General features: G+C 50.6%; 1 protein-coding gene across 2 annotated transcripts in view; it reads right to left on the bottom strand.

Annotated features, from left to right (window-relative positions):
- Nucleotides 1-2,959: 2,959 nt before the first annotated feature.
- FSCN1 (fascin actin-bundling protein 1) overlaps nt 2,960-24,803 on the bottom strand; it is a 43,015-nt gene continuing 21,171 nt past the window's right edge. Inside the window, exons 2-5 of one of the 2 annotated variants that reach the window (XM_083474765.1) lie at nt 11,507-11,663; nt 9,677-9,801; nt 6,597-6,764; nt 2,960-5,992 (exon numbers count right to left, since the gene is read on the bottom strand). In XM_083474765.1, coding sequence (XP_083330891.1) covers nt 5,790-5,992; nt 6,597-6,764; nt 9,677-9,801; nt 11,507-11,663 — 653 coding nt within the window. In that variant the 3' untranslated portion in view covers nt 2,960-5,789. The remainder of the gene's footprint in view (nt 5,993-6,596; nt 6,765-9,676; nt 9,802-11,506; nt 11,664-24,803) is intronic. The other variant, XM_083474766.1, reaches the window with a different exon arrangement.

The following is a 24,803-nucleotide window of genomic DNA, read 5'->3' on the forward strand; positions in this document are numbered from 1 at the left end:
CTGAACTGCTTTGGATCTCACAGTCCTGCCAGCAAAAGGGGACCAAATGCTTTGCTTCACAACACTGGAGCACAACACAGCCTGCAGGATCAGCCCCATTATCTTATCCAGCCTCCTGTCCTCATGGTGGCCAACCAGATTCAGCGGCATTGCTGTCCAAAGCAGGCTGACCAAATGCTTGTTAGCCAGGAGTCCTGCTTCCCCCTCCCAAAGGTGAGGGGCCCCCCTTTCTCTCAGACAACAAATCAGAGCAAGGCTGCCCCTTCTTTCCCAAAGGGTGATGGAGAGGCGACCCCACGCCCCTCATCAAGCCTTGCTCTGCAGGGAGAAGCAGAGCCTGGCTGCAGAACGGATTCCTGCCACAAATAAAAGAACCTCCAGCAAGTTGCTACTGGCAACGAGGACTGGAGCACCCGGCTGCAGCTTCTCATTTTCAGACACTTCTGGACCAACCGTTTTCACACACCGGCTGCAGTCCGGAAAGCTGCTGCAGAACAGCATTGTAGGAGACCCCTGCCCTGGGGGACCCGTCCCCCCCTTTTCACAAGCTGCTGCACACACAACTCCTAGCAGGCTGCTCTGATCACTGGGCAAATGTAGGGGTTCCTCAGGATTCCTGCAGAGTGTTGGAACCGCCTTAGAGTCAGCCCCCTGGTCCACCTAGCTCAGTATTGGCAGGGGGCTGGACTAGATGACCCCCGGGTACCTCCCAACTCTGCAATGCTGTGGTTCTAAGCATTGCGCCATGCTGTCTTGTGCTCTTCTGCTTTCTGCACGAGGAGCTATTAAATGACCCACCCCATTCCATTGCTGAGACCAGGCCTTCTCACCACCACCTGCTGGAAGGAGGCAAATCCAGAACAGTAAATCATGCAGAGATGCAGCGGCCAACCTCCTCTCTGCGTGTGGATGCCGTGGTCTTACAAAAGACTTTCATCTGAATATTGTTATTTGCTGCACCATAGTACAAGATTGTAAGGTGAGCCTTCTAGTTCTCCAGAGCGGCTGACCAGACGCTCCAATGGGAAACCCGCAAGCAGGATCAGAGCACAAAAGCAACTCTCCCCTCCTGCAGTTTCCAGCAACCTGGGATTCAGAAAAATTGCTGCCTCCAACTGTGGAAGCCGAGCAGAGCCATGGTAGCTAGTCATCTGTGTGAATTTGTCCAATCCTCTTCTAAAGCCAGACCCTGTGACCCTCCTCTTCTTCTGAGGCCCTTCTTCATGTGCCCCCTCCATGAGGTCCAGAGTGTGGCAACACAAGAACAGGGCCTTTTCTGTGGTGGCCCTAGGGAGCTTCGGCCGGCACCTTCACTATGTTTTTAGGCACTAGATGAAAGCGTTCCTCTTCTCTTCTCCCAGACCTTTGGGTGATTGGCATCTGATGCCCTTTTAAATGTGTTTTTTTTGGGGGGGGCAACTATTGGTTTGTTGCTTTTATTTTTGCTACGGATTTTGTGGTTTTAATATAGCAATTTTATGTTGCAGACCACCCTGAGATTTGTGGATGACGAGCAGTATACCAATTGAACGATGAGGGTGATATCTGTTGCTGGAAACTGCAGAAGGGGAGTGTGCTATTGTGCTGTGGTCTTGCTTCAAGAGTTTCCAAAATTGGCACCTTTAAGAACAGGATGATGGACTGGAGGGGGGCCATAACACGCACATAGTTTTTAGAGGAGGAAAATCCGTAGGCATGCCACCCATAAGCATACCCTCCATAACACGCACAGACATTTCCCCTTACTTTCTAGGAGCAAAAAAGTGAGTGTTATGGTGCAAAAAATACGGTATGTTCTTCTTGGATCAAAGAGGTGAGGGGGGCTGAGCGCTTCCTCCTGAGAGAGACTGGGGGCAGGGGATGCTGATATTTTCACCCCCTCCCATTGCAAGCATCTCTTGATCTGATGTTTTGAGAAAGGAGGAGTGCCTGATTCTGTGTGTGGCGAGAGTGTTATCTATGTAGTGACTAGATGGCTGAGTGGGAGGTGTAACACACTTAAGCAAGCCAGTAGTTCTTTAGTTTGTAGTAGCTATTAGAAATAAAAAGTTACGCTTCACGGCTAGCTTCCATGTTACTTATATGCTGAGTCTGGTGCTCACAATGCGCAGTTGTGGGTCCGGTGCACTGAGACCTGCTTTCCAGGATTGGAAGGTCTCTGAAAGTTCTCCGGTCGTCTAGCCCAGTTGGGGCAGAGCCCAGTCGCTGACATCAGTTGAAAGGCGTACTGACAGGGGATGCTTATGGGCTGGAGGAGTCCTAGCAGCAGCCGGCCAGAGTGGCTCTTGCATTCCAGGATGGGGATCCTTGGTGTCCATCTTTTAACATGCAGGTGCGCTTAGTCAAACCACAAACAGGTAGGGTCTGCAATGTCCCCTGAATGTTCTGCCTCGGGTGTTTAGGAGTTCACATTTATGCTTACGGGGTCAAAATAGCACGAGTCGTGCATAAGGGAAGTGATTTACAGGCTTTGAGGAACCCGGGATTTGGCATTTTTATTTTAAGGGAGAAAGGCCCAAACACATCGCAATGGGAACGGAGCATGTTCAGCGCTCACCGACCGAAACGGAAAGCCAGGGCAAGGGAGCGCTTGGACTTGTGCTTCAACTGCAACAGGACTTGTCCCAGGGAAAAGGTGTCTCAAACAGCCAGGCTGTAGGTGCATGCCACTCAGGACTGTCTAACCCAGCAGTTGTTGGACTACAACTCCCATCATCCCTAGCTAGCAAGACCAGTCTGGGTCAGGGATGATGGGAATTCTAGCCCAAAAGCAATTGAAGACCCAAGTTTGGGAAACTCTGGTCTTTACTGACCAGCATCAGCTTTGTAGGATTTCTGAAGTGTGCTTAGTCAAACCAGAAACACTTATGGTATGGATATAGATGATATAGATATAGATATAGATATATAGATATAGGAGGGTTTTTTGGGGGGTGGGGAAAAGAAGAGAAACGACACATTTTTGTTCCTTATCTGAATGCAGGTTTTTAATTTTGTCACTTCTCCATTTGAAGCTTGTTATACAAATGGCACTTACAAAAAAAAAATATCAAGGGGGAAAAAAACTTGAACCAAATATACCAGAACGTGAGTCGTTGTTTTTTTCAGAGCCACAACAGCCAAGGAAGAAAGGCAAGGAGGATTCTCGGCTTTTAAAAAATTGTTACATGGGAGAAGCCAGCTGGGGTTACAAGTTTCAAACAGTCATCCATGAAATAAGGGGTTTTGGGGTGGGGGTGCAGCATGAAGTATGAAGGCCAGCAAGTATTGAAGGATTGGGGGGTGGGGTGGCAGACACTCAGCCCCCCAGCAGCTGCCCCCTTTCCCCAAAGCTCTGTGTGTTTCCCTTGAGAATTCCCTGGACCTCATCACTCCCAAAATGTCCCGATAAATCCACGCAGAGCTCCTGGGCCATCCCAGAAGTGACCCTCCTTTCCTCGTAAGGCGAATCATTCCAGTTGCTCCAGAATTTAGCACCAAGTGCGGAAAAGGCCCCTGAAGGTGGCAAAGGGTGCGTGGCACGTTTAAGGCTTGTCGCGTCCTCCCGCCTTGAGCAAAAGGAGGGCTGGTGCTCTGAATTTTGGCAACAGGAAAACCCAGGCGTGGCTGCAGGGGGGCTGATGGTCAGGTGGAGTTCAGTCACAAAGGGAATCTTTTCCTCCCTCTGCAGTGCATGAGAAATCGGGGTGCTGGAACAGGCAGAGGCTGCCCAAGCAAAGAGCCACAGCTGGCGCCATCCAGATGTTTTTGGACCACTTGCCCCAGCCAACGTGGTTGAATGACGTTGCGGCAGATGGGAGCTGGGGTGCCAAACCTCTGGAGGGCCCCGGGTTGGCCAAGGGAAAGGAGGGGACCCCCAAAAAGGCAGCCCAGAAGAACAAACCAAGGTACACAAGACTTTTTCCAAACTCCTGAACAGTTAAGCAACACGCTACAAATGGATTATACAATACTGCAAATCTAGTACAGACAGTGGAGGTGGGCTCTTCGGAGAGAGCATATATAAATAGACAAGAAACACGCTGTTTGGTCACCTTGGGCTGCCCCAGGAACCCCACAAGCAGAGCAATCGGCTGGGGGGCAAGAGGGGGTTCAGAGCAGCCTTGGGGGGAAACCCTGGAAGAGGCATGTGAGGGGCTGCAGGGGGCAGAGAAGAGGTAGCCCCCAAGATGGGAGAGCGATGCCTCAATTCCGAAAGACCGCTTGGTGAAGAACGCTTAAGGGGTAGGGCAGAGATTCCAGTTATATTGGGGGGGGGAGGGAGGAGGAAATGTGCTGTGCTATTACTGTGCAAAGGCTGCTAATTTTAAAAAAGGCTGTCTATTCCTGTGAATCGAGAGCGGCAACTCGCTTCCCCCACAGAGTCCAGGAAGCGGTTGAAAAGCGTAGAGAGCCTCCTTCTCAAAGACCTCTGCAACATGGGTGTCACCCTCCCCCCTTTCACCACCTTTCCTGGCCTCTTCCTCAGCCCAAAGCTCTGCATTTGCACCCAAACAAACACGACTGAGATAAGACTCCCCTTGAGACACAAAGTCCCAGCCAGGAGGGGGTCACTTAGGAAGAGGGAAAGGACACCGTCCGTGGCTCTGGGGCCAACCGCTCCTTGTTGGGAGGCACGGAGGAGTAAAATAAAGGTCTTTCACGGCCCCCACCCCCTATGGGAGGCAAGGAAGAGGGCCTGGTGCAGATCAGGTGTGCAGTTTGACATCTATCAGATGCCGTCATGGACAGGCAGTAATTTCACAGGTAGCTGTGATCCCTTCTATTATTATTTCGAGATATCAAAGACAGCAATATAAAAGAGGGGAGGAAAGGGGCTCTTAAGAACAACTTGCAGGACCCGAGGGACACAGAGAGGGAGAGCAAGGCAGTGGCACAGCTTTGTCAGTGCGGTTCTTTCAAGCCTTTTTACTCAAGAGATGCTCCCTGGGCACCTAAGAGCAGCGGAGGGAGAGCTCTTCCTCAAGCTCAGCCCCCGACGAGATGAATGACTTAGCAGTGGTCCACCAAAAGCAGCTCGCTAATTTTTAAAAACGTGGGCAAAGTTTCTAGTCCTCAGTAACTGTACTTAACTCGCTGGCCAAAGTCGGTCTCTAAACTGACTCTCAGACTTCGCCCACACAGACCGTCCATCGGGCTGTCCCCCCTGACCCTTCATGGAGGGACAGGGTGTGCCAGGAGAAGACCTCTCTGCCTGAGTAAGGAAAAGGAAGCCAAGGAGGAAAGAGAGACGGACAAATCCTGACCGGCTACAGAAGAAGGGAGAAGCCCTTTTCAGGCTTATCCACATGGCCAGCATTGAACCAAGAAAGCAGAAAGCGGAAACAGCAGAGGCTTCGCTAAACTAGCTTCTTGGCTTGGGTCAATACTAGAATCGCCCCACATAAATGGCATCAGGGGAGATGCCAATAAAGGGGGCGACAGAGGCTGCTCTACTTTAGCGGGATTTATTCCCTTTCAAATTCAGAGGACCAAGTTTGGTATTCCAACAAAGCAACACACACACAATCACACACCCCCCGCAAGAAGTGCACCGTTTTCTGCAGGTTAATTACATTTTTCCAGTTTCAAAGAGACAAGATCAACCCAAAACTTCTACGGCGGGAGAGAAGCAGCAGGACAGGCGGGGAAGGGAGCCTCTCTGCTTTAGGAAGGGAGGCAACCGAACAGGGAAAACAAGAGAAATTGGCAACTGAAAGTGAAGAGGGAGACACAGAGAGAGGGGGGAGAGGGGGGGTGGATGGATGGATGGAGAGCTTGGAATGAGAGAGGGAAGTGCTAAAGTGCATTTAATACTCCCAGAGGGTTGAGGGGTCGATTGTGTCGGCAGAGGCTTTGAGGACGCCGGCGTGGTCGCCCTTCAAGTATTTCCCGTTCACTCGGATGGCCACCTTGTTGTAGTCGCAGAACTCGAAAAAGAAGTCCACCGGCGTGTCGCTGCTGCTGGAGACAGAGGCCTCGTTGCCCACCGTCCAGTACTTCCCAGTGGAATCTGGAAGCGGAGAAGGGAAAGGGGGTCATGCTGCTCCGCGGAGGAAGAATCTCCCTGGAACACTGAGCGCCAGGGGTTGCTAACATGGCTGCCCCCCTGCAGAGGGGGCTGAGAGAAACTCCACTGCCCAGCAAGGCCAAGAGTCAGGTTGCTGGGAGTTGTAGTCCAGCAACGTGGTACCAGAGCAGGCATGGCCAAACTTGGCCCTCCAGCTGTTTTTGGACTACAACTCCTATCATCCCTTGCTAACAGGTCATGGATGATGGGAACTGTAGTCCCAAAACAGCTGTAGGGCCAAGTTTGGCCATGCCTGTAGCAGAGGTACCTCGGGGGACACGGAGGGCGAGAAATGTGGCTCCTCTTTTCAGAAGGAAAGCAGACATTCTTGTGGAACGTCAATGCAGCCCTGCCTAGAGCCCAGAGTTTCCCAAACATGGGTCTCTAGCTTTTTTTGGACTACAACTCCCATCATCCCTAGCTAGCAGGACCACTGGACATGGATGATGGGAATTGTAGTCCACAAACAGCTGGAGGCCCACGTTTGGGAAACCCTGGGCTAGCAGAACCAAAGCCAAGCCCCTCACCCCAAGGAGGAGCTCCCCACCTTTGATGTTGTAGGCCCCGTCGTTGAACTCCAGCTGGAAGACGTCGTAGGAGGAGCGGTTGGAATCCAGGGTTCCTGTCACTTTCCGGCAGCCAATGAAGCCATGCTCCCCCCGCAGAACGATGATGGGCCGGTTGATCAGCTTCATGAGGAAGTGTTCCGTCTCACCTGTCCGCCAGGGAAGACAGAAGGAGGGTCATGGCCCGGGAGACGGGTTCGAATTGCAGGCCAAGGAGATTCCAACTAAACAGCAGGAAGGACTTCCTGGCGGCAAAAGATCTCGGACAGCGGCAAACTCTCCTTCCTTGGAGGTTTTTAAGCAGAGGCTGGATGCTCCTCTGTCAGGGAAGCTCGAGTTGCGATTTCTACACTGCAGGGCGGGTTGGACTAGATGACCCACAGGGTCCCTTACGACTCTATAGAGACTTGAGCGCTCGGTTTTCATCTCCAAGGCCTTGCATAGCTTGGGGCCTCAATATACCTTTTCCCATGAGATCCTACCCAGATGCTTTGACCCTCAGAGGCTCTCTTCCGAGAGAAGTCCAGAGGTTGGCTACCTTCCTTCTAAGCAGCAGCCCCCTCCTTAGCAGCCATGATGGGGAGCAGGGCTATGCTGATGGGATCTGTAGTCCCCAAACAGCTGCAGAGTACCATGTTGGGGAAGGCCAACTCTTGCAGACGCCAGAGCAGTCCTGGACCAGGCAGACGCTCTTGGCTGGGCTCAGTCAGACTCTGGTACTGTCTTAGAGGAAGGAAGAACGCTCAGGAAAACGGGATTCAGTTATGCCAAGGAAGCGCTTCCCCTCTTAAGTTTTGCCAGCAATTAAAAAGAAGGAGGCATTCTTCTTTCTCGGGGCATTTCCTGGCCTTCGATTCTGCTGCTCGGAAATTCCCTTCTTACTGTTATCACGACACCATTTTTACTCTGGCTTTTTAATCACCACATGCAGCCTCAATACCTTTGTGGATAGAAATACAGTCATACCTCGGGTTACAGACGCTTCAGGTTGCATTTTTTCGGGTTATGGACTGCCGAAACCCAGAAGTACCAGAACGGGTAACTTCCGGGTTTCAGCGGTCGCGCATGTGCAGAAGCGCTGAATCGCAAGCCGTGTGTGCGCATACATGGGTTGCAAACACTGTGGGTTGCAAACGTGCATCCCGCACGGTTCACGTTCGCAACCAGAGCGTCCACTGTATACAAGCTTTTCGTATTCGTATTAGCCTCATCTCCCCACGACTCTTTAAGTACCCAGGGCGCACAGGACAATTTCATGTCTCCCTGCTTGCTGTCAGATACCAATCCTGCTACAACCGACGTTTCTGGATTCTGCACAGCAGCGCTCAAGATCCGACGGATGATGACTTGTGCCACAAACTAGATTTAATGAACACTCACATCAGAGTGCTCTCTAAATTGATAGTTGTAGTCTTTTATATACTAACCATTTATCCTCTTTCATATCCGTGCCTAACCCTTCTTTTAGATTCTTATAGTCTTTTAGATATACCTTCTGTTGTAATACTTTTGAGCTTTCCAAAACATTTTATAGATTCTAAATGACTGTACCACCCCCTCTACTTGTGCAGGTCTATGACCGTATTAAAGATTTGACTGATACAAAATAAAAATAATTCCTTCCTAGTATGAGCTTTTGTGTGCATACACACTTCTTCAGATACACTGAAACAGAAGTCACCGGACCCTTAAATATAGTGGGGAGGGGTATTACTCAGAAGGGGGGTGGGAATGGGTGATTGGCTGATAGGTGTGGTAAACCTGTTGACGACTGTTAACTGTTAAGGACTGCAATTGGTCTTATAGGAAAAAGCAAGGGATGAGATGGCTAAAAATAGCTTAATCATGTAAAATGAGATAAGAATCCAGTGTCTCTATTCAGACCAGGTCTCTCCATGGTTTTAAGTTTGGTAATAAGTTGCAATTCAGCAACTTCTCTTTTTCTTCTCTATTTCTGAAATTCTATTGTAATAAGACAGCTACTTTGAGATCTTGTATAGAATGTCCTGGGAGGTTGAAGTGTTCTCCTACTGGTTTCTCTGTCTTGTGATTCCTAATGTCAGATTTATGTCCATTTATCCTTTGGTGTAGGGTTGGGCCTGTTTGTCCAATAGAGAGAGCTGAAGGGCACTGTTAGCATTTGATGGCATACACAATGTTAGAAGATGAGCAATTAAATAGTCCTGAGATGGTATGTTTGATGTTGTTGGGGCCAGTAATGGCGTTGTCCGGGTGTAAAGGTAAAGGGACCCCTGACTGTTAGGTCGAGTTGCAGACGACTCTGGGGTTGTGGCGCTCATCTTGCTTTATTGGCCGAGGGAGCCGGCGTACAGCTTCCGGGTCATGTGGCCAGCATGACTAAGCCACTTCTGGCGAAACCAGAGCAGCGCATGGAAATTCCTGTTTACCTTCCCGCCGGAGCGGGACCTATTTATCTACTTGCACTTGTTTTCGAACTGCTAGGTTGGCAGGAGCAGAGACCGAGCAACGGGAGCTCACCCCATCACGGGGATTCGAACCGCCGACCTTCTGATCGGCAACCCTAGGCTCTGTGGTTTAACCCACAGCGCCACCCGCATCCGGGTGTATGTGGCAGTAAAGTTTATTGCAGGCTTGATTGATACCAGCTTTTTAAAAATAGTAATACTCAGCCAGAAGATGGCAGAGGTTGTAGCTTTTCAGGGAGAGCATGCAAGGCTGATGGTGAACCTCATCTGCATCAAAGGACAGTGGTTTAAGGCAGGGGAGGGGCACCTGTGGGTGGGGGCTCTTGCTGCTGGTCCCCCAACCCCCTGGGCTCCAGGTATTGCAACTTATTACCAAACTTGAAACCATGGAGAGACCTGGTCTGAATAGAGACATTGGATTCTTGTATAGGACTTGGGAATGGGTGAATGGTCAGGGATGATGGGGGGGTGGGATCCATCCTCATTTGGACGAGTCCTGCAGGCTCCCCATCTCTGGTCTAGGGCAATAAGGTCTTGTCTGTCACTTACCCTGGGCATCCCATGGACCTAAGCCCCCCCAACTCCCCCCACTTCCAGAGCCAAAGAATCCTTACTGGCTGTCTCCACCGTGGCGGCCAGCTGCCCGTTCTTCTTCGCTGTGACGTATTTGCCGTTTGCCGCTTTCAGGGTGATGCGCCGATCGCACCACTCGATGTCGAAGTAACAGTTGGCATTCCTGCTGTGGCAGAGAGAGCGCATGAGCGTGAGAAGCAACAGGCCGGCCATTAAGGTTTTATTCTTTTGGGGTGGGGAAGTGTACGCACACAGCTTGGATCCCCTGACTCAGCTGCTCTGGGGTTCTCTTTCCATACAGGGAGTCTGGGGTGTGATACATACGTAGCAGCCAAGTACAACATTCCTTGTTTTCCTAGAGTGGACATGCAGGGGAATGTTTGGTCCAGCCAGTCGAAAACTTCCTGTTTCCTCCTGGCTGGGACATACATCCTTTGCATGTGACTAGAGGTGGGCGTGGCCTTACCTGTCCAGGTAACAAAAGGGACAAGGCAAGCAGAACTATCTCAGTCTTTGACTTCCTCATCGTTGGAGCAGCTTTTTAGCTAGAGATGCACTGGGATTATCCCCACATGGGATAGATCCACATGTATATACTTTGGAACTAAGTCTGCCTTCAGGGATCCAACTGTGAACTGATGTGAGTAAACTTCTTTTATATACTTTAATCAAGATTATGGCATGTTTTTTATTTTAAGGTATATAAGGGAACTTACCAGGAACCTAATAGTGAGAAGCTTACACGAGCCTGCAACCAGCTACCCGCCGTGCGTTGAAAAGGGCAAAGTAAAACTCTGCTAAGTAAGGGAACTTGCTAGCGCAAGTTAGGAAGGCTATTAATAAACAATATATCCTCTCCTGCCTCCCTGAACATTCCCACAGGGAGCAGTGGGGCCCCCTGCGCTTTGTGCAGCAATATGCAGCCGGACTCGATCCACACAGAGGAAAGCAAGTGGTTGGCCGGCACACGGGCAAGACAGCATTGTATGGCAGCAGCTGGAATTTTACAAGCCACCTGGATCTTCCCTGGTGACCAGGTTTTCAGACTCAGGTGACAATTTCAAGGAAGCTTAGATTTCTCTTTCCAGAGAGGTATCCCTCATTAGCCTCTCGCAGCGACACCAGCAAGAGAGTTTTGTGGCAGCTTCAAATACTAACTTATTATGGCATAAGCTTTCATGGACTTTGCTTTTGTTTACTTGCATTTGATTAAGTAGACTGTAATCAAGAAAAGATTATGCCATAAGGATAATTCTCTAAGGTGCCACAAGACTCTCTCTCTCTCTCTCTCTCTCTCTCTGTGTGTGTGTGTGTGTGTGTGTGTGTGTGTGTGTGGAGAGAGAGAGAGAGAGAGAGAGAGAGAGAGAGAGAGACCCACATTCCCCATTCATAAACTGGGAAAGGGATTGAATTCAAAGGCTCTCCTCGTCCCGTGGTTTGTCTTATGCTCATTGAGACCAGGGCTTTTAGTGTGGTGGCACCTGCCTCCTTCGAATGCGCTTCCAGCAAACACCAGACAGGAACCTACCGTATTGCTTGAAATTCACCTGCTCACTCCGTCTTTCCTGGAAGAGTGATCCGGGTCTGCTGATGCCCTGCTCTCCTCTATGATTTATGATGCATTTCATATTTGTTTTATTGACATAATGTTGTGGCTGATTTTGTGTTGTTCACCACTACAATTTATTTTCTTTTTAAAAAAGAAATGGGGCATAGAAATTATGGCACTCAATAAGTTAAAAAAAAAACAGCAACAGCAACACATCACAACCTTTAAAACCCCCGAAAAACCTCTTATTTTAAACTATTCACAGGATGACAAGGATGCCCCAAAAGCTCATTCAGACCCATTTGCCTAAAAGAGGACTCACTTAGTGGAGGCAGTGGATTGCACCCCCCCATTGGAGGTCAGGGTCCAGTATTTCCCAGTATAGGTCCGGAAGGTGCATTTCTTAGTATCTTTGTTTATTTCCAGTTGGAAGGTTTCCTGATCGCTCTCCTCATCCTGATTGGCAGAAAGGTCCATTCCTGAGAAAGGAGGGAAGGGAGTAAGACAGAAAGAAAGAGGAAAATGGCCTCCGTCAACCATGAAACATATTGGGAGGCCTAGACCCCTCTACTCTGCTTCTTGTACTAAGTAGAACTGTGCACACTTGCTTGCAAATTGTGGTACACCCAGGCGCAACTACAGCTTGCTGTAAAGAGGATTTCAGAGGAGCCTGGAGCCGCCTTAATGAAAATGAAACCTCAGCCGTTATTTTCAGTGTTCCCTTACCACCCACTTTGGGCTGTGTTTGCAGCCAAGCTGACTCAGAGAAGACCTGGTCTGGGAGCACCAGGGGCCTCAAAGTCCAGAGAGACACAAAAATGAAGACCCTGGCCTAGAGGGGCCCCCGTCCTAGAGCGTGGGACTTCAGGCAGTAGCTAACTCTGGCTTTCCAAAAATTCAAGTCCTTGGCGCAGCCGGGAGCAGCCTTGGAGGTTCTTGTTTGCTGCGAGAGCTAGACATAACAAGCAGGGCTCCCAGAAGAGAGGAAGCCAAGGCAGAAGTTGCTTCGTCAGCAGACGCAGGCTCCAAAAAAAAGCAAAAGAAACAGAAAGAGAGAGAGAGAGAGAGAAAGCAGCTTTCCAGAGCTGGGCAAGTCTCCACCTCCACACATGTTTTCCAGAGTCGCAATGCAAACACCCCGTTCTAGAGCACATACAGTGAAGACGAGCATTGGAAAATTCAGCACATAGTTAAAACTGTGGAACTCCCTCCCACAGGAACCAGCCTCCTTGGGGCCCCTGGGATTTCTGAGTGAGGAAAAAGGCAATCCCCTGCCTGACCAAGGGGTGGGGGTTGTGCAAGCATCAGGAGTAGCAGTGTGCCCCTGGGCGCCACGCTGGCAGCCCCTGCTGTGGAGCCTTCTTGGGTTCCACTAGGCCCTGGAGCTTTCAAGTGCAGGATCCACTTCCCTCGCATTCCTTGCTGTTTGTCACTGGTGACACAGATTCCCATCAGGCCAAACGCCACATTGGTTCTTTGCATCATTCCCACGCTGAACCACCGCGCCTCCACAAACACACGCCTGGAATTAATTTGGGAGCCATCCTGATGCTTTGGCATTTTCAACATGGAAGTCAGCAAAACCACAAAGTTTCACACAAGACATTGAAAGTCCCGAGCCTCATTTTGAAAGCAACAGAACAGGACAGCAACTGTGAAAATCCGTTTTGTGGCTGAGAATGCAACCCTGGAAGAAGTGGAGTCAACGGTGTAGGGTTGCCAGGTAAGGAGCATTCTAGCCCCTGAGATTTCCGGGCCCAAACCTGATACCTAGTAGTGGCCCCAAGTGATGTTATGGACCCTGGAGACGGAGGTTAATTGGGAGAAGGAAGCAGAGGAGCGCAGATCTCACAGAGTGTTGCGATTCCTGCATTGCAAGGGGTTAGACCAGGCACCCCTCCAGATGTTTTGGCCTACAACTCCCACAATCCCGAGCTAACAGGACCAGTGGACAGGGATGATGGGAATTGTAGTCCAAAACATCTGGAGGGCCGAAGGTTGGGGATGCCTGGGCTAGACTAGGTGACTCAAAGGGGCCCTTCCAACTCTGAATCTATGATTCTACGCTAGAATTTGCAGCCAGCTCGTGATCTGAAGGCTTGCGGGCTGCAATGCATGTCGTCTTGGCGATTTTTTAATTCTTATTAAGGGCTTTCTCACCCACCTGCAGACTTCAGGTCAGAGCTGGAGGTCTGGCAACCCTAAAGAACTTAGGAACCTTTTCATCTGCCAAATGGGAGAAGCCACTCCCAACCAGAACAGCTGGAGGCCCCCCAAACCTGCTCTCCCTGGGGCTGCGCAGACCGCAGTCCCCCCCTCTGTGTCTGCATGTGGCCCCCCCATCCTGTGGACCCGAGCTCCTCTCCCATCCCCCAAGGCAGCCCCAAGCTGCCTTTCAAGTTCCGTCTCCACAGCTGGGGCTCATTCACATCTGGGAGCTGGAATTTCAGAGCTAAATAGGCCAGTCAAAGAATGCAGAAGTCATGTAGAAGGGAGGAAGGGGGCGGGGGGGGAGGCTGGTTCTGCCGGGTGTCTCATGTAACTGGGGTGTGGGGGTCGAGGAGACTGCAGTCAGGGGCTCCACACAACCCAGACCGGGCGAGCTTTTTCCAAAAGGGCTTCCAAAAAAGCATCACTGCTGGAAATGATGCCCATTGCAGAGATGGGGAAGGAAACAAAAGCTCTTTGGATGCCACCTGGGCAAAGCTGGTCATCTGCTCTGCATCTCTCTGCCAGCAAAGCCAGAAGAATCATGTCCCTAGATTTCACTGGGTGGCCACTTAGACAAAAAGAGCAAACAGATTCACATCTTCTAATTTGCACATAAGAGGTGCAAATTTGGGAATAATTACTATCACTTCAGAAAAGAAACATGTTTCGCCCTAGCAGGGTGCCTAACCCGCCCCCCCCCAGCTCCCCCGCATGCTTGCAGCTAGTTCCTATTTGCAAGACTCGCTCAGGGAGGTCTGCGGTTGAGGCCACGGCAAAGTTCTGCTGAGATGGGGACCCCCGGCCCCTTAAGGCAGATGCGCCTGAGCTTGCCTTCTCAAGCAAGGGGCTTGTCTTTCTAAAGGCACATGGCTAGAAGCCTGGCGCACATCAGAGAGATTTCTCAAAACTGAAAATGCCGTCATGGCCAGGAGGGGCTCATTTTTTGCAAATCATATTAAAAACCATGGCCAGATTCCAATCATTTTGCTTCACCAATCAGGTGAATGGCTGAATATTTCCTAAGTGCCCCTGCTGGAAAATTCCCTGTGAAATTTGAAGCATTTTAGTTGAGAGAAAAGGCAAGGGTGAGGTGGCATGGAAGAACTTTATACAGTGGACGCTCAGGTTGCGAACGTGATCTGCGCAGGATGCACATTTGCAACCCGCAGCAGTGTGTCTGCGCATGCATGGGTTGCGATTCGGCGCTTCTGCGCATGCACAAAGCACGATTTAGTGCTTCTGGGGATGCACGACCGCCGAAACCCAGAAGTAGCCCGTTCTGGTACTTCTGGGTTTCGGTGGTCCATAACCCGAAAAAAACACAACCTGAAGCGTCTGTAACCCGAGGTATGACTGTACATTGATGCGCGGCACGGAGAAAGTGATATTTCCCTCCCTCCCTCCTAACACTCTAACTCGGGGACACCCAACAAAGCTTCAGGGCCGATAAAGTCCTCCTTCATGCAGTGCAGAGTTAGACTGTGGAACTCCCTCCCACATGATGGCCACCAACTTAGATGGCTTTAGAAGAAGATTAGACAAATGCATGGAGGAGAGGGCTGTTGATGGCTACTGGCCAGGATATCTCTGCCCTGGCTCCACAGCTGGAGGAAGCAATGCCTCTGAATCTCAGCTGTGGAAACCCCAGGAGGAGAGTGCGCTGCTCATGCGCTCAAAACCTGCTTGTGGGTTTCCTGAATAGCATCTGGTTGGCCCCTGAGAGAAGGGGAGGCTGGATTAGATGGGCCCCTGGCCTGACCTAGCAGGCTCATCTAAGGGGGAAGGAGAGGGGAGTAAGGAGATCTCCCTTCTGGGGACAATCTGGGATGCAGGAGAGAGGCGGCCAAGAACAGCTTTGGGAAAGGGAAGACAGCTGCAATAGAGGGGGGGAGAAGAAGAAGACCTGAGCCGTTTCCACAGCACAAAGGCAGCTGCTGGGTTGCCTTGGGAATAAGAGGCAGCTTCAAGGAATGGGAAGGAGGTTGCTCCTCTCTGTTCCAGCAAGAGAAGAGGAGGGCAATATCACTGACTCAACAAGTCTCCATCCTTGACTATTGGTTTGTATGAAGCGGCAAAGCTGCTATGGCTGGGCTGAGCTGTTAGCAGCACCCACCGGATAGAAAGGGCCACAGCTGAGTGTCTGCCCTGTAAGCAGCCCTGGCGTCTCCAGGTAGGGCTGCAGAAGACTCTCCCCCCCCCAAGGGGTGTCACCAGCCCACCATGGGAGACAAGGGCTGGTGGCCGTCCACATGGACTGCAAATCCTATCGTCACCCCTGACCATTGGTCATGCTGGCTGCTAGGCCTGATGGGAGTTGTAGTGAAACATAATCCAGAAGCCCCTCTGCCGAGAGAGAAAATATGGAGCTAGACAGAGCCGCTTCCGATATTCACCCACATGCAAGAAGATCGTTTATTGTTCTGCTCCTTTCACTGCCCGTCGTACTGGGCATCCCAGAGACCAATTTGGCATATGGCCATTTCTCCACCAAGCCGGTACCACCCAGAGATGCTAGATTCTCAGACAACTGACATTGTGTTGTTCCACACACACACATTTTACACTAGGACGGGCTCCGTAACAATAGCAAGTTTAAGGCCCTTCCAAGGGCACTGTTTATTTGGACAACATTTGGCCGTTATCCTGCACCGTTGCTTTTTTAACTGTAAAAAGTCCCACCAGAAAAGGACAGATGATTATACGGGAAAGAACAAGATTGCTGGCAAGGTCACATAACCTCTGAGAGAACAAAAGTGCAAGGTAACCTCTTTTTTTGCAAATATATCTGCCAGACAGCTCAGTAAACCACAGGTCTGGCAGCTCCCTTCAATGACCAAGGGTTCACAGAATTGCAGAGTTGGAAGGGGCCCTGAGGGTCATCTAGTCCAACCCCTGCAATGCAGGAATCTTTTTGCCCAAGGTGGGGCTCAGACCCACAGCCCTGAGATTAAGAGTCTCGTGCTCTGCAGACTGAGCTGCCCCAGCTAAACAAGGAGACACAGCCGCCCAAAACAAGCACTTCTTTGTGTTGACTTCCCTGTGCATCGGCTGCTTTCATCTTAGAAAGTGCTTTGAGGGTATATTTCTGCCTCGTTTTATATCTGCCAGAGCAGAGACCCAAAGACTTTCAGAGGGACCCTCGCCTAGGCAAAGGGCCTGAAAACTCCCTCTTCACTCTCCCTACAGAAGAACAGACTGCAGTTCCTTGCTCCCAACTCCATAGTCAAGGCAGACACCCCTGAGACCTTGGGGGGGGGCTGTCTGGCTGGCCTGGGGGAAGGCCCTGGGCCACTCACAAATCCCCCAGCCTAAACCTTCGCCTCCTTATGAACTGCTTTGCATCCCTGCCAGGTACAGTGGAACCTCATTTTTCGAGCATCTTGGAAGCCAAACATTTCGGGACCCGAATGCCAAAAATCAGTTGCTTCCATTTTCGAACGGCTTCCCATTTTCACCATTGAAAATGACATTCTCCTCTTTCTACTGCCTATAGCTCTTTGGGGAGAAAAAGGAGGGATATGAATGCCATGAATATCATTATTGGTAAAAACAATTTCCCTAGCCATAGATAGGACGGGAAAAGGCACTAGAGATTTTTCCGTTTAGTGCTGTTTAGGGAAGACGTTTTTGCAACCAAGATTTCAAGGGATGCGCCACTTTAGAGAGTAGCTGAGAAACAGGACTCGGGAGTGGGGCGGCAGAGAGAAAGGCTTCGGGACTCGCCAAGAATTTCCCGAGCCCCTGCCCCAAAAGCCAGCCGGGGCGTTGGGTTACATGGATTCATTGGAAAGGAATGCTGCCAGAACTGCAGCGAGCCTTCTTTCGAAGGAGGCCGAAACTTGAAACTGTGCAGGAGGGTCAAAAAATCAGGCAAAACCCCGACTCTGCTGGCTTGCCGGCCTTTCATGGACCAGCAAGGCTGCAGTGCTGGCTTCAGACAACCCAAAAGGACCCCTCCCCCCACAGGGGGTCCACAGAGCTGCAGCCCCATGGAGGGTTTTTTCCAGGACTTGGACGCAACTCTTCCAACTCATCCAACAACAAGCCCAAGGTCCTGCCCTGAACCCCTAGGGACACAGAGCAAGAACCCAGAATCTGGTAATGCCCAGAGCAGTCTGGCTTCCTGCAGCAGCCAACCAGGTGCCCACAAGCAGGACCTAAAGGAAAAGGGCACACCATGGCTGGTGGGGGTCAGCAGACCCACATTCTGCACCTCTGTTTGGGAGCTGCCATCTCCTCTCGTCTCCGATGGCTTCACACCTGTCCTGGCTGCCCCCTCCCCTCAGGAGCCATGGGGGAGAACCCCAAAATGGCACCTCCTTCCTCTTGCTAAGCCACACGGGGCCCGATCCCCCAATTCCTTTCCTGCACAAGCTCCGTCGGATCCCGCTTGCAGGTTTTGAATTGAAGCATCCGGTTGCCACTGTGAGACCGGATGATACTGGGCTGGATTCCCCCCCACACACTTTGGCCTGATCCAGCTGCTGCAGGGCTCCGCTAAATTCCTTATGATTCCTATGAGAACCTCCATGGACAGGGCCAGTCTACCTTAGAATAGCAGAGAGAGCAAGTTTGCTTGCCTTTGGGGGCATCTGGCTGGCCACTGGGAGGACAGGAGGCTGGGCTAGATGGACCTCATCCTGCAGGGTTCTTCGTAGACTTAGCTTCATGGCTAATGCAGCCCAGCTGCCTCAAGCCCCAGGATTTTACCAGCAGGCAAACCTAAGCCTGGTGGTGTTTTTGTTCTTATTTTTATTATGTACAAGGTGTGACCGGAAAATTCAGTGAATGGTCATAGAAATCGGAAAGTGAGAAATATTTGAACATGCATGCCTTAGGTAAAGGTAAAAGGACCCCTGACCAATAGGTCCAGTCACAGACGACTCCGGGGTTGTAGCACTCATCTTGCTTTACAATCCAAGGGAGCCGGCGTTTGTCCACTTCCGCAGACAGTTTTTCCGGTTCATGTGGCCAGCATGACTAAGCTGCTTCTGGCGAACCAGAGCAGCGCACGGAAAAGCCGTTTACCTTCCCGCTGGAGTGGTACCTATTTATCTACTTGCACTTTGACGTCCTTTCAAACTGATAGGTTGGCAGGAGCAGGGACCGAGTAACGGGAGCTCACCCCGTCGCGGGGATTTGAACTACCGACCTTCTGATCGGCAAGCCCTAGGCTCAGTGGTTTAGACCACAGGGCCACCCAGGTCCCTTACAGGCCTTCAAAGTAGCGCCCCCCCCCCGATACAGTGCACTGTTGACAACGTTTGTAGAACTGTTGGAACCTCTTTTCATACTGCTTTCAGTTCCTTTGTCATAACAGCTTGGAAGTGTGAAATGTTGGAAAAATCTGTGCCCTTTCAGTGCTGATTTCAGTTTTGGAAAAGAAATCTGGTGGGGCCAGATTGGGAGACTATGGAGGGTAGGATAACTCAGTAAACTCAGTAATGATTTCACGCGGAATATGAATTTCTTCCGCTATCATTCAGATGGACAAACGCCGATCCCGCATCAATAACTCAGAAACTCTGTCAACATTTGCCACCGTTCTGCTCGTCAGATGGAGGGTCATCTTCGATGGTTTGCCGCCCTTCACAGAAACGCTTAAACCACTGACACATGGCCTTTCGAGTTACAGCTTCATCTCCCCACACAACTGTGAGCATTTCGTGGGTTTCCGATGCCAATTGTATGTTCGAACATTTCTCACTGCCTGACTTCCGGTCACACCTTGTACTTTGTCTTTTTCAAATTGTAATTTTACATTGTGAACCACCCCAAGATCTATGGGCACGGGGTGGTATACAAATTTAATAACGATATAAAACACTATTAAGAAGAAACACTCGCTCCCGAGTTTCTCCTCCATTTCCCTTACACAACAGCATCCCAATTGTTCACACAGCTTCGCTCCCTTCCTTCCTTCCTTGCCCTGGCAAACCAATTTTGCACATCAGGCGTTTCGCAGCACCTCCACCCTGTGTTTGCACCATCCACCTTTCCATGAGGACGGGAGGCGCATTTCCTGTCGCTGCCTTTGGAGCACCAGAAAGACAGCCGCCTGCCTTGACACGCCAGCTCCTCCCCGCTCTGGGTGCATCGGACACTTCAAGAAATTCATACCGAGAAGCGTCGGATTCTGAGGCTCTTATACATTTAGGAACATCTGCAAATTATTTCTTATTTCACTTGTCACAGAAGGGCAGAGGCACCACATCCCAAATATCTGACTGTTCCAGCTTCCAATGTAGGTGCTGCTCAATGCCTTTCAGACATACCATGAGGACTAGAAGCTTGGTTTTAACAAAAGCAGAAACCTTAACGGGGGGGGGGGCAACACTAGCTCACACTTCATACAGAAAGGCCCCTGGTTCAGTTCCTGGCACCTGCGGGCAAAAATGGCCGGGGAGCGGGTGATGGAAAACCCAGGCAGAGGGCCTTCTCGGTGGTGGTGCCCACCCTGTGGAACACCCTCCCAGCAGATGTCAAGGAAATAAACAACTATCTGACTTTTAGAAGACATCTGAAGGCAGCCCTGTTTAGGGAAGTTTTTCATGTTTGATGTTTTATTCTGTTTTTAATCTGCTAGGAGCCGCCCAGAGTGGCTGGGGAAACCCAGCCAGATGGGCAGGGTATAAATAATTTAAAAATGTTGTTGTTGTTGTTGTTATTGACATAAAGCCACTTCTAAGACGGGAAAATTAAAGTCACATTGACACAGCCCGAGCCACATTCTGTGCTGCTGCAGCAGATGAGGCTCCTCCCTGCAATGAAGGGGTGGCTATTATATTTGCCATGTCCGTTTCTTTCTCGCCTTTCCCAACTAGCCATTCTTCCTCGATGGAGTCTGAAAAGCGAGAGGTTCCCGGGGGGTCCCTCCAGCTGCCAGCCAGAGTGGCTTCAATGCTTCTGCCCCCCAGACAAAGGGAGATTCATGCCCAAGCAGCTGTTTCAGCCGTGATCTGCCAAGGTTTCCTAACAACTTCCAAAAGGCTGTGCTCCCTTCTAGCACGCCACAACAGTGCACATCTGCAAAACACGTTCCTCTTAAGTGATTCACTGGTTAATATAAATGTGTGGCATTTTCTTGGGGTTGTGGGTGGTTCCTCCGAGGAAATGTAAAGCGTTTTTTAAAAAATGTACACAGGGAGGTGTCAGATCTTTGCCCTATATAGCAGCGTGGTGTAGTGGTTAGAGTGTTGGGACTGGGACCTGCGAGAGACCAGAGTCCGAATCCCTGCTCAGTCACAAAGCTCACCGGGTATGACCTTGGTAGTTGGGTTGCTGCCTCTCAGCCTAATCTACCTCACAGGGTTGTTGTTGGAGGGAAACGAGGAGGGGGAGAAGCAGGTACTCCACCTTGAGCTCCTTAGAAGGAAAGGTGGGATAGAATAATGCAACAAATAAAAATAATAATTGATAAATAGTATTGCCTAGAGACTGGCAGCGGCTCTCTCCACCGTTTCGGGGGGCAGGGGGACACCCCTCCCCCTTGCCTGCAGTTTCTGGGGACTCAGCCTGCAGCCCTCTTCCCCTACAGACCTCCTCTAGAGCCAGAAGAGCATTGCTTTTATTTCCCTGTGATGCCTCTCCAAGTTGGAGCGCATCTGCCGATAACGGCAGAGTCAGACTTTTAATTACCCGTCTTGCCAAGGTCAGGCGGAGCCTCCAGAGAAGTCGGGTGATTTCCCGTCTGGTATCCACGCAAGAGCGGCAATTAAGAAAAGGGAGAGATAAGACACTTAACTTGTCTTTACCAGTTCCTGAAAGGGCTGAAGGAAGCTGTGGGAAGGGAGACTTGCAGAGAAGGGGCAGGCTGGGGCATCGAACGGCCACAGGGTCCTCTGGTCTCCCCCCGCAGCGCAGGATGTTTGTCGGCCGTATTCACAGCGACACAGGAATTCCAAACCAGAAACCATATTGGGCCGGATCCTGGAGGGAAGGGCTGAGGATCCAGCTGCTCTGCCCCAAATATCTGTTAGGAGCATCCCTGCCGGATGAGGCCACAGCAGCTGGATCGCCCTCCTGTGCAAATGGCACACATCACAGGTGTGTGTGTGTGTGCGTGGACTAGATGGCCCTAGGGATTCCCTTCCAACACTACAATTATGTACAATTCTGTACCAAAAACTGTAGTGATGTATGTTGGAGATGCAACAACGGGGCAGGAACCTTTCTACATGTGTGGTGGGAGTGCAAAAAGATAGTGGGATTCTGGGAAAATATCTATAATGAACTGTAAAAGATGTTTAGATTTTAGATTGGTCTGGCGTGGAGAAGCAGGCATAATAATAATAATAATAATAATAATAATAATAATAATAATAATAATTTATTTATATCCCACCCATATGGCTGGGTTTCCCCAGCCACTCTGGGAGGCTTCCAACACAATATTAAAATACAGTAATGCATCAAACATTAAAAGATTCCCTAAACAGGGCTGCCTTCAGATGTCTTCTAAAAGTCTGGTAGTTGTTGTTTTCTTTGACATTTGGTGGGAGGGCGTTCCACAGGGCAGAGCTGGACCTCAGTGTCAGAGCTGGACCTCAGTGTCAGAGCTGGACCTCAGAGCTGGACCTCAGTGTCCAGGCAGAACGATGGGGGAGGAGACGCTCCTTCAGGTCTAGTGGACCAAGGCCATTTAGGGCTTTCAAGGTCAGCACCAACAGGCATCTCAAAGATCTTCCTGACATGCAATGCCACAAACATGCAGAGGGTTTGCAGCAGACCCGGAAAGAGCCCATGGATACTTTGGTTGTGATTCCTGCATTGCAGGGGAGCTGGCCTGGCCTGGCCACCGTTCTATGATTCCCCCAGTGTGGGCTAGAAAACAAACCCCGCAGGGGCGAGATGCAGAACTGTGCAGAAATGGAACGAGTCTCTCAGGAACGTGACTCGCAAGAGCAACAAGCCCTCCGGGCTCAGAGCTTTCCACTTTGCTCCTGGGTCCGAATTGGCGCCCCAGGTTTCCTCCCAAGTACAACTCTCTGGGGCAAGTCGTGGCAAGTCTCTGGCAGGAATGGCTCTGTGGGGCCATATAATCATATCCTGGAGGGAGCACGAGGACGCAATCGTGCATTTGCATTCCATGGGGGAACAGAGCAATTACAAGCCCAGCTGAGGAAGCCCTGCTGGTTACTCCTTGACGCAGGACTCAACAAAACAAGCTCAGCCGCCTCTCCAGAGTCAAACCAGCTCATAGTTCCCAAAAGTCGATTAAGCAGGAACTTAAACCTCACACAATTTTATATACAGCGAGAAGAGACCCCCTTGTTTGGCTACTCCGAAAGAAACAATCCCTGGAGCCCTTGGACTGGAGCAACAGTCTTGCAGGTGCAAATGGGGAAAGATTATTATTGTGGCACAGATTATTTAGATCCATCCTAATCTGGGTTCAGGCCTGGCTGTGCGACTGAGTTCCTATTGGCCGCCCCTAACAGACGACCTCTGCAGAGAGCAGGGCAGCCGGAGTGCAACCTGGCTCCTGTTTTTCTGTAGCTTTCAATACCACTGACAATGGTGTCCTCCTGGACCAGTTCTCCTGGACTCTACGCTTCTGGTCCTACCTATGCAGCGTTCGAAATCTGGTCTATCAGCCACTTGCAACCAAGTGAGGATGCTCGGGTGCCAGGATGATGCCTGACATCTCCACCATCTATATCTTGCCTCTTTCCCCACACTAACAGCACATCCTGCAGAACTCTGTGAAATTGTATCTGCCCAATCAGAACAAATTTCAGGAACCAAAATGTTGTTTGGGAAAATATACCGTCTGGCACCAAAATGGCAACTAGACATTCTGTTTTGGCAACTGTAACCTTGGTTTAAGAAGCCATTTGATGCCTAGATTATATATCTAAGTTTGTAACACTGTGCCCATGGTACCAAGTCTATAACAACATTGGCAGAGGGCTTTCTGGCCTTCCCTGGAGACAGGGGCGCCCACTCCCATCACAAGCACAAATCCTGCAGTCAAGTTTCCGGGATTTGGGGAAAATGCAGAGATCACCACACCTGGAGTGCACTGGGTGAGCCTCACCTGGGAATGCACATCTTCACAAGAAGTCCTTCCTTGTGAACCTATTAAGAATTATTTGAGAGTGTCAACAACCTAGACCAGGCTTCCTCAACCTCGGCCCTCCAGATGTTTTTGGCCTACAACTCCCATGATCCCTAGCTAGCAGGACCAGTGGTCAGGGATGATGGGAATTGTAGTCTCAAACATCTGGAAGGCCGAGGCTGAGGAAACCTGACCTACACAAAGAGGTGATCCAGCTGGCATTGAAAACTTGCACTTTCAGAAATCTTTTGTTTCACCAAAGGCTCCCAAGACAGACTACTTTGCAGGATTTTCAACAGTTTGCTGGTAACTATGTAGAAGCAACTGCAATTCTGAGAAAATTCCGAGCGATTCTCCTGGGACTGCCAGCCCCCAGGTCCTCAAGCGAAGCCAGCTGCTTCCCCCTTTTCCCAAGGCCTCGCATTCCAGCTAAGTTCACCCTCGTCAAGAGTGTCGGCGGCCCCTGCAGGGCTGGCATCTCCACCAATGCCAGCATGAGCCAGCTGTGCGATCAGGTGGATAATATGATAATTCACGAGGCTCATTCCCAGATTTGCAGCTCAGCCGAAATTAACCGGACAACAGCTTGTGGCCTGCTTGCCACCTGCTGCTCCCCAGGAGCTGGGAGAAGAGCAGTGGCAGGAAATGGGGTTCTAGTCCAAGTTGGGCACATTGTGATTTTCAAAACACACACACACACACACACACACACACACACACACAGCACTTTCCCCACCCCACGCTGTTAAGAGGCAAAGCTTTTTAAGACACGCAGCTCACACAGCCACCCTTCATAAGTCAAGCGTGAGGAACATGTGCCCTCTAGATCAGTGTTTTTCAACCACTGTTCCGTGGCACACTAGTGTGCCGCGAGATGTTGCCTGGTGTGCCGTGGGAAAAATTTGAAAGATTAAAAAAAATAATCAGATTTTCGCCCACTAGGCGGGCGCCGGACTGTGTCTTGGGTATGGGGGGGGGGTTGACCCCACCCTCAGCCAGCAGGGGCGCCGATTGGTGCTCCTCAGGGGGACACCCTCCACTTTTCTGATGTCCGGGCTGTGATTGGTCCAGACTCCAGCCTGGACCTATCACAGTAGGACATCATCTTCCGACTTCCTTCCCGCCCGAGCACAGTGTGCGCAGCAGCGGAGAGAAGAAGACGTCGCGACTCGAGTCACCAGGAGGACCGGAGAAGTTGTCATTTTATTTCTCTTCAGTCTCCACTGAATGCCTTGACTGGGTTAGGGATCCTTATAGCTCAGCATCAGTTGGTGGAAAGGACATGACTTTACAGGAGCAGGAGGAACTAACTGAACTGAGACAAAATCGTGGTTTCAAGCTAAGATTT

This window comes from Podarcis liolepis, assembly GCF_965112155.1.
Source record: "Podarcis liolepis genome assembly, chromosome: 14".
Lineage (NCBI taxonomy): Eukaryota > Metazoa > Chordata > Lepidosauria > Squamata > Lacertidae > Podarcis > Podarcis liolepis.